General features: G+C 36.3%; 1 protein-coding gene and 1 long non-coding RNA gene across 2 annotated transcripts; both read left to right on the forward strand.

Annotated features, from left to right (window-relative positions):
- The first annotated feature begins 532 nt into the window (after nt 1-532).
- LOC126236913 (uncharacterized) lies at nt 533-3,775 on the forward strand. The gene is made up of 4 exons (XM_049946569.1): nt 533-566; nt 2,744-2,895; nt 2,999-3,145; nt 3,266-3,775. The coding sequence occupies exons 1-4, from the start codon at nt 560-562 to the stop codon at nt 3,713-3,715; spliced, it is 756 nt and encodes a 251-aa protein (XP_049802526.1). The 5' UTR covers nt 533-559; the 3' UTR covers nt 3,716-3,775.
- Nucleotides 3,776-5,389: 1,614 nt separating this feature from the next.
- Nucleotides 5,390-9,059, forward strand: LOC126236914 (uncharacterized). Its single transcript, XR_007545007.1, has 3 exons — nt 5,390-6,023; nt 6,129-6,254; nt 6,351-9,059. It is a non-coding gene; the product is annotated as an uncharacterized LOC126236914 (long non-coding RNA).
- The last annotated feature ends 1,400 nt before the right edge of the window (nt 9,060-10,459 follow it).

Consider the following 10,459-nt stretch of genomic DNA (forward strand, 5'->3'; position numbering starts at 1 on the left):
CCTGGAATTCTTAGTATGCATAATTATAATGCTTAATAAAGCTTTTGTTGACATAAGGCAAGGCGTGCTTGAAATGAGGTTAACTGAAGCACTGATCAGTTAACCCCAAAACTAGGTCATTAAACTTCATGTGCACTTGGAAAATATTTTTAATCATCATAATCACAACTGAAAGAACATTTTATGATCACAGTTTTAACTGAAGTCAACAGTAACATAATTTGTGGTCAGTGCATAACAATGGAATAAAAGCAAAAGAGCAAACAAATGAACTCCCAATTTTGTTAACTCATCCATGATTAATAACATAATACTTACTTACCTTAGCTGTCAAAAACATCAGATGTAATGAAAGGCTGTGTACATTAAGTAACTGAATTTTGTAAAGCCTAAAATTTCCCTCTTCATTCATGTTTCCCAGTTAGCCTTAAGTGTAGTTACCCTCAGTTTATGCTACTGGTCACTTTATACTCAGGTGGAAACACTTCTCGATCAGCTGAAAACTGTGGGGTTTTCATACTGCGTGAGTAGTCGTTTTAAAGAGCCTTCTTCAGATGTTATGAAAAGTAAGTGAACTGCTGCATTAATTACTTTCTGTGTTTTACCATTTTAGTTCATATATGTATACTTGAAGGAAGAACTTAGTTTGCTGGAATTATGGATAGTATATATAGGCTACTTTAAATGGACATTTCTTTCTAAGCTGCACTAACAATTGATGGAATTGATTGTTTTTGTTATTGTTAATAGTTGTTGTGATATGCAAGACAGAATTGTATTAATTATTTTCCTCTGTGTTGACTTGTTTGTCATTTATCCATTTTCACAGCCATACACTCAGTAATTTACACACTTGCATTTGATAATAGGCCGATTAAAATTATTAGTTGGTTGACAATTCCTGTCGGAGCTGGTTTCCTCCAGAGTGCTGAATGCGTCAGGTCCAAACTATCTCTGTTCGCCATTTCCTGACTGCCACAACAGCTGATCAATCCACTTCCATTTTCTTGTCTGACTTCCTTTCTTGATGTGTTTGAACGCCATGCAATCATTTGCTGCCTTCAACAAGATTGGCCTTAAACAACATTTTCAGACAGTAGGCATAACTATGTATCCTTACAATATCTTTATGGTGCTAGAGCTAGCTTTCACATCGTAACATAATGTGAAAGGCTGATCTGGTTGAAGGTAGCACATGATCGTTGGGACCAAATAATCTTACATTAGTGTAATGTAGAGTGGTGGCATAGTGCAACGGATAAGAAACATTCCTGATCCATATAAAGTTGTGGATTTGAGTCTTGACAGATTCTTTCATATTTTTTATACCAAAATATTATCAAAATTACTTCATTATTTTTATTTAGTTAATAGGTTTGGATGCAGTTTTATTTCTAACACTCTGCTGTGTCATTTTTGACATTGTATTTACTTTTTGATTCCTTATATTTCTTCTTCATATCATTATTTAATTTGAAATCAGCTTGTCACCTATAACCTGTAACTGAATACAAACCAGGACTGCTCATTAGTTGGTAATTTGGCAGTCCATGCAGCTTGTGTGAGGACAGTTTCAGGTGCCATAATTAATGAAAGGAAGAAATTAGTTTGCTTTTAGCATTGAAATACAATTTTTTTTTTCTTGAGTTTGCTTATAGAGAATAGCTTCAGCTAGTTTCCTGCCACATGCTTAGTGTTGGATGTTTCACCATCAAGCCAGGCCAGGCAACAGCATTAGGTGTGAGGCTCTGCTGCGACTGCCCGTGGTCAGTGTATTAATTGTTGTGAACAAAGTATGATTAACAGTTCTTCTGTAGAATGCTGACAGCCATTTTCTAGGATATATTGCACATCATGTTATGGTTAGGTTATCAAATGAGTTTAAATTCTGGGCTATAAAATGTCGTATCTGCCACAGTTATGCCATTGGTCACTCCAAAACCAGTTGTCAGCAGAGCATGCCATATTCATGTTATTTCATAATGGCCACTTCCAACACTGCACAGAGTTACATGTATACGTCTCCCATCCTTTCATAATCCCAACCTGTGCTCTGCCTCTACTGAGCTAAACCTACTTTTTTTAACATGAAAATTAAATTGAACAGCACTTGCTGAGTGACCTGCTCTGTTTGTTGCCTATAATACAGCAGCAGCCGGTGTGCTAACACTTTAGCAACAAGTGACAGATGCCAACTAACAAATAATTTTAATGAATCTATACTGCTGTGTTCATGTTGAAATGGTTTCTATGGTTTTTGATAATTGTGGTGTTGATATGTAAAACAGTAGTCAGCTCATTGCACCTATTGACAGGCATGTTTAGCTTTATTGTCTTCCTAGTTAAGTTTATTTTTTGTAATTCCACATTTATAGTAATTACATTTTTCTACATAAGTGTTCTTCACATCTCCTTTGTTTACAAAGAATATTAATTCCACATTTATTGGAACCACAATAAAGCACTTCAGTTGCCCGAAATCAGTATGGTATCCTCATTGCACATGGCAGACAGTTCCATTTCTTTGCTAGATACAATAGGTGTGACATCCTGTAAAATTTTGCTCCAGTACTATGTAAAGTAGATAGACAATCTGCTTCCATCAGTTCAGAACTTTGACAATACCTGTCAAATGAATGAAATGTTTTCTCACATTGTATTTAGTTAATTAACAATAACATATGTGAATTATTTAACAATAACAATGTTTTTTTGTCTGTGAGAAATATATTAACTGTTCCAGGTAAAACAAAGCATTTCTTCAAGCAAATGCAGGGACATGTCCCTATCCCCTTTTTTGGTTGTGCATTTGCAGTGGAGAGTGTGTGGTCGAGGCACTGTGTTTTGGGGCCAAAATACTATAAAAGTAAAGAGTCTAGTGTACCTGAGCACTTGGTAATATCATGCTGTGTTAAGATATACTTACTTTCCATAAAACAAGTTCGTTACAGGGAAAGTTTATTAAATAAATTTTATAGTAGTTCTTTACCCTCTTTAGGAAGACCATGTGATTCCTCACAAGAGATTGAGGATCATGGATACTAGAAAATCCAACTGCCCAGCAACTTTAAATATGAAGTGTATAAGGGTGTATCCTGATTACAGTATGCACTCAGCAACTGAACACAGGGATACCAAGGCAAAAGTAAGTATCCAGTTTGGGTTCTGCTTGGAGAAAATTTTACATGATCAGTTGACGGTATACTTTAAAATCTGTTGTTTTTAATGCTCTTAATTAAATAATTGATACATTTTTGTCTTACAGGTTCTTGCAAGTCTGCAGAAAGATTTGGCATTGCCATGCCCGCCTAAGAGCTATCTACGTTATTATTTGACTGCTTCCCCAGCAAGTGCACACACACATGCTACTGAAAGTGTTGAAGCAAGTGGGTACATACATCCTTCACTTGTAAAGGAAATCAAAAACTTAGTACTCAGTGGCATGACATCTCTCAAAGTCATTAAGTTGGCCTTAGACAGATTTGTTGAAATCAATTTCACTGGGACACACATACCAGGTCAAATGAATACTACCTTTTACCCTACAGAGAAAACTATTTACAGTCACGTTTATCGGACCCTTTATGGTACAAATAAAGTATTGTTTGACGAGACTAGACTGCAGAATCAGGTTGATGAGTGGCACAAAGACTCGAGCAATCACATGATTTATTATAGACATTGTACGGGAGCCAATGGAGAAGTGAAACCATAACTTTTTTTCTATCAGAGCAGTTGGCAGAGAGATCTTTTGAAGAAGTATGGGGGTAGTTGTTTGTTAGATGCAACATACAAAACAACAACATATGATATTCCTTTATTTTTTATAGCTGTGAAGAGTAATGTGGGCTACTTGGTTGTCGGTTTTTTTTTTTCATTCAGATTGAAAATGCAAGATCCATTCATGAAGCACTAGACATTTTCAAGGACTGGAACAAGGATTGGAATCCCCTCTATTGCGTTACTGATTTCTCGGAGTCAGAGATAAATGCAATTGAGCAAGCATTCCCTCAGACAAAAGTTTACTTGTGCCTTTTCCATCAAAAACAGGCATGGGGAAGATGGTTGAAAAAAAAGGATAATCTACGTGTACCAAATGACATGAAGACATTTCTGGATATGTGGCATGAAATTTCAGAATCACCAACAGAGAGAGAATTTAGAGATCGCGTAGAAGAGTTGCGAACGCATGAGGTTTCTCAGAGAAACGAGCGTGCATGGCCATACTTTCAACAGCAATGGCTAACGGTATGTGAAAGATGGGTGAAAGCGTATGAGGACAAGGGCAGATTTGCAACTATTGACACTACAAATGGAGTTGAAGCAATTAACAAGATTGTAAAACATTTTTTCCTAAAACACAATTCAGACAGGACCTTAACTGGGGTTACTAAGGTTATAATAAACCAGTTTCTTCCAAGCCTAATTAGAAAGTACTGTCTGCAGAATTCTGCCATCAAAGCTTATAACAAAGATGTTCCACTGTTTTTGCATAAAAAAACAAACAAGTTTGTGAAACATGTCATGCAGCGATATGCATCGGCAAAAGTTGAGTTAACTGCAAGATCAGTGAGTAGGAGATCGGATGGTTCATTTTGTGTGGAGAGTGCAAAGTCCAAAAACTGTAATTATGTTGTAAACTTTGATATACCAGATTGCACATGTGAAGATTTTCGGAGATATAAATACCCATGCAAGCATTTCTGTGCAATCTTTATTTTTTACCCAGAGTGGGGTTTTGATAAAATGCCAGAAAGTTATAAGACTAGTCCATTAATCTGTCTTGATGAAATGTATGGAGTGGGCTTTAGAAGTGGCTCTTCAGTAATTTCGTATGAAGGCAGTAGTAGTGACGAAGCTGTTGAGGAGGCAGTTGAAGCAGCTGAGGAGGCTGTCGAGGTTGAGGAGGCTGTCGAGGTTGAGGAGGCTGTCGAGGTTGAGGAGGCTGTCGAGGCAGCAAATACAGATGGTGTTGTTCAAACCCAGAATATTCCTTTGCAGCAGTTTGAAGCAAGGGAGCTGTGTAAACAGATTTATAATCTCACATACAACTGCAGCAACAGCGAAACATTACAAAAAGTATTTGAATCACTGAGCAACTGTGTGCAAGATTTGCAATTAGCAAATCCTGAAGTTGGTGGTCTCCCATTGGCAGTGCCATCAACTTCCAAACAATAGCGAAGAACGATGCCAAAAGCCTTACAAGATCTGTCTTAAACACATTATAACTTCCCATTTGGAGGGTAAGAAATGACGGTTTATTTGAATTTTAGATAGCTCTTTGTCTATGTAAAATACAAATAAGCTCCGTCATTTCTGATCCTCGAGATGGAATGCTATGAGGTCTTTATGTTGGTCTCTGCCTTTAAACTTTGTTGCACATTTGAATTTCGAAGTAGCAGTAGATAAAATATTGTAAAAAGGATAGTTGCTACATTTGTGTGTGTGTTTGTGAGTGAGTGGTGTGCGCGCGCGCTTTTGAAAAGGCCCTTGTTGCCCGAAAGATAAGTCCGACAGTCTTTTTGTTGTGCCTTTCTGTGACTCAGCATCTTCACCATTTGGTGAGCAGCAACAACTATCCTTTTCATAATATTGTTACATTCCATCCTGGATTTTTCGTTGTTCATCAGAGAAAAGATTTTTCTGAGGAATTAAACTAGATGGTAATGTAGAACTTGCAAACTTTTTAAAATATGAAGTAAAAGATTTTAACTTTAAATTAGGTTAATTCAAATATGGGACAATGTTGAGAATTGAAAAGGTGGAAAAAATAAATAAGATATATCTTAGTGGCATTGAGATGTCGTATGACTGATGGAGGAAAGATTTTGCATTTCTTTTTCCAAGTAAGAATGCACTTGCTCTCACTTGCTTCAATACATGTCTAGTGATTCACGTGAAACAGAGAAAAAGATAGACTGCCCTGTTAATGAACATGAGATTGCCCAGTATCACTCTGACAGAAGAGTATGGTGTTTCCTTGATATGGTATCTGGTCAGCAATGTCATTGGGACCAAATGAAGTAAGTATTGACTTTTTTTATTTGCTTTGGAAGCTTAATGTGTATCAGTTACTTACATATTGGATATCTACCACCTTGGTTCTAATGTTCTTAATAACTTTGCAGAGTTACTGCAGATGCCACACAGAAGCAATTACTGTTACTGGAATACCAGTAATGTTTATTAAATTCAGTTGTAAAGTAGTTCTGGGCATTGCAGCTGGTGAGCAATGTCATTGGGCACCAAAAGAAGTGAGTACTAAATTTTGGAATTGTGCCTTGAAAACATGTGTATCAGTTGTCTTCATGTTGCATAACTCAATTACTTGTTGTTAATTTATTTGTTAGGTTCAGTTATGATGGATTTCTGGCCTTCAGTCCATGGGAAAATTCACACCAGATTGCATCAAGACTGTTATATTCCAAGGATATCTTGGAAGATTGATAGTATTCCTGAACGAAAACAATCCATATAGTATTTCACGTGTGTATCAAACTGCCATTTGTTGTGGCACATAAATGTTTGCAACTTGATTGTAATTTTTGAACAGTTTCTCAACAATCCAAGAATTTCTTGTAATGAGAAGCAGACATTGTTGCTTGGGTAAAGGAAATACAAATCACGGTCAATATAACTACCTTATTAACTTTCCACAGAGAAATATTTTTCACTACTGCTACTTAAAAATTCAAATGTGTGACAGTTTGCTTACAGAACTTGGCATAAAGATCTCCCTTATTTGTATTTTTTAGGTAGCTCTTATTGTTTGATCCTTTGTTTATTCCTTAGTAGTTAATTATCCATTAAGGCACAAATATATGAACATTACAATGAGAGGGGTCTTTATGCCAGGCCCTGTAAAAGTAATGGCATCTTACTTAATATTATTGTTTGGAATTTGATGGCACAGCTGTGGGGAGACCACAAATTTCAGGGTTTGCTAACTGCAAATCTGGCACACAGTTGCTGAGTGATTCAAGTACTTTCCATAATGTTTCACTGTTGATACAGTTGTATGTGAGATTATAAACCTGTTTGAACAACACCTTCACTTCAAATTGCTGCAAAGAAATGGTTACGGTATCAGTGTGATGCTCTATATGTGTTTCCTCAACTGTGTCCTCATTGCTACTGTCTTCATGTGAAATTACTGTGGACACACTTCTGAAACCAAACCTGTACATCTCGTGAAGACAGATTAATGGGCTATTCCTGCAGCTTTCTGGTATTTTATCAAAACCCCACTCTGGATAGAAAATAAAGATTGCACAGAAATGCTTGCATGGGTATTTATATATCTCAAAATCTTCACATGCGCAGTTTGGTAGAGCAAAGCTTACAACATAATTAGTCTTTGAACATTGTACTCTCCATACAAAACATTGTCCAAGTTCACATTCACTAATCTTGCAGTTAATTCAACTTTCCCTGGTGCATATCACTGCATGACATGTTTCACAAACTTGCTTTTTTAAAAAAAAAAAATGAAAAAACAGTGGAACATGTCTGTTATGATTTGATGGCAGAATTCTGCAGACAGTACTTTCTAATTAGGCTTGGAAGAAATTGATTTCTTATATCCCTAGTAGCCCCATTGAAGGTCCCATCTTTGTTCCATTTTAGGAAAAAAAATGTTTACAATCTTGTTCATGGCGTCAACTCCACTTGTAATGTCAATGGTATCAAAATTGCCCTTGTCCTCATAAGCTTCCACTCACTTTTCATGTATCAATAGCCACTGCTGTTAAACGTACGGTGATGCATATTCGTTTCTCTGAGAAGCCTCACTATCTCTTCTGTATGATCTGTAAATTCTCTGTTGGTGATTCTGAAATTTCTTGCCACATGCCCAGAAATCTCTTCATGTCATTTGGTATTTATTCAGCCATCTTCCTCAAACCTGTTTGACTGAAAAGGCACAAGTAAACTTTTGTCTGAGGATATGCTTGATCAGTTGCGTTTGTCTCAGATTATAAGAAATCAGTAACCCAGTAGGTGGGACTCCAATCCTTGAAAATGGCTAGTGCTTCATGAATGGATCTCGCATTTTCAACTTGAATGAAAAAGAAAACCAAATAATCCACATTACTCTTTACAGCTATAAAAAATAAAGGCATATCATGTGTTGTTGCTTTGTATGTTGCATATAACAACTATCCCTGTACTTCTTCAAAAGATCTCTTTGCTAACAGCTCTGACAGAAAAAAGTGATGGTTTCACTCCTCCATTGGCACCTATACCATGTTTGTAATAAATCATGTGATTGCTTTATTCCTTGTGCTACTCGTCAGCATGATTCTGCAATCTAGTCTCGTCAAACAATGCTTTATTTGTACGTTACAAGGTCCAATATGTGTGAATATAATTTTTTTCAGTGGGGTAAAATGTAGTATTCATTAGACCTGGTATGTGTGTCCCAGTGAAATTATCAATAAATGTATCTAGAGCCAAATTATTGGCTGTATGATGTCATTCCATCGTGCACCTGAATTTGTATTTCCTTTACAAGCTATTGTTAGCATGTGTGTGTGCTGATTTGCTGGAGAAGCAGGGAGATAGTGTTTCAGCTGTCTTTGAGACAGTTAAAGGAGGTGCTTTAGAAATGAGTGTCCTGATTGATATGAAAAACAGTTTTCAAATTTTCTGTACAAACTATAAACAGTTCCTCAGTTGGTGATTGTGGAAGAGATTGCCATAGCCACAGTATTGATCCACTGTCAGGTGGTAAACCTAGGATTTCCTTCCAGTATGAGCCAAGTGAAGTAAAACTGTGGTTGGAGAAATGTTTTATATTCTTAAACTGAGTATTTGTAACCCATTATGGTGGATTGCAGTTCATGTGTCAACACTTAAAAATGTTTAGTTCTTCACTGATGACACTTGATACAATTTCAATTTTTAAGGCTATTCTGTGTCAAGTTAAATTTTGAATTATCCATTTAAGCTTATTTTTTGCTGTGTGGCAGATGGATTTATGTTCATGTAATATTTTTAACGTTGATTGTAGTAAGGTGTAATAATATGTAAATGCCCAATAAAATAGATTGATATTTATATTTTTTTGTTTCTGTATAATTATTCTGTAGCTTGGTGACCTGAGTTGTGTGTGTGTGTGTGTGTGTGTGTGTGTGTGTGTGTGTGTGTGTGTGTGTGTAAGATATTATCATTTCATGGGAAATGTGGCAATAACAGATCAGAAATTGTGTGCAGAATATACCTAATTATCAACACCTGTAAGCAGCTAAAGGTCTGGATTTCATTATAATTTCATTCTTAGAGAGCTGCAAGATCACCAATGGTATCTGTACAGATACCAGCTTCATATAAATTAGTAAGGTTTTTACTGACTATTATTCACCAAAGCCGACAAAACAGGCTGCATTCAGTAGTAGTACTACATAATGGTGACACTTCAGTACAACTTTGAACCCTTTAAGTGGTTTAGATCAGCAGGAGCAAAGTATATTCTTCAAGGTATGTTTCACATGCAACTAAGAAACCTTTGCCTTGAATGTCATGTGATTTTGGACTCTGCTGCTAAGTTTTCCTTTTAGATTTATTAAATTTCATAAAGAGGCTTCTGTTACAAACACTAGAAATCCACATAGGTAACGTGTGACTGATATTCCTTATGTATCACAACCTTATTTCAGTTTCACTCTGTTGTTGCTGGTAACTGTTGTGATGGAAAAGTTGATTTGTGCCACATTAAGGAAGATTAAGAAAAAAGTCATTTACAAACTCGTGAAAAGGAGGCAGGGTTCCCCAAAAGTATAAAGGTTGCCATAAGCAGTCACTTTTGTTGGATTAAGTTATTTCCATATCCTTTCTGGATATTTCAGCCAGCTGCATCCTATTGTAGAGATAGACTAACCAAAAACCTTAGTGTTATATGAACAGAGCAGGAAAAACTTTATTAAATACACAAAGGACTGGTAACTACCTTCATGTATGGACCACTTTCCTAAAAATACACTGTGTCAAGGCATTCAGATTGTACATATTCTTTCTGAATATTTTTATTGTAGCAGGAAGAATGGGGATTGTTTAACTTACCTTTACCCTAAGGTACATTAGATTGTGTATAAAATTCATCAAAAGAGTAAATACGGGCTCTTACTTAAACTGTTTACTATAACAAGAGAAATCAGAGTACAATATTATAAGAGACAGATGAAGACTAGGTGGGAGATAGACTAAGAGAATAATTTCACAGGGTGATGAAAGACCTGCACCCAAACAAGGCACCTGGAGTAGACATTCCCTCACATTTGTGGAGATCCTTCAGACAGACAGCCAAGTCGAACTATTTCATGTGATATGCAAGATAAGAGACAAGTGAAAAACCTTCAAGTTTCAGAAGGAAGTAATAATTCCTATTCCAAGAAAACCAGGCACTGAAAGTTGGAAATATTACAGAACTATCAGTGTGGCAAGTCATGGTTGTAGTTTGACA

Source organism: Schistocerca nitens, chromosome 2, assembly GCF_023898315.1.
Source record: "Schistocerca nitens isolate TAMUIC-IGC-003100 chromosome 2, iqSchNite1.1, whole genome shotgun sequence".
Taxonomy (NCBI): domain Eukaryota; kingdom Metazoa; phylum Arthropoda; class Insecta; order Orthoptera; family Acrididae; genus Schistocerca; species Schistocerca nitens.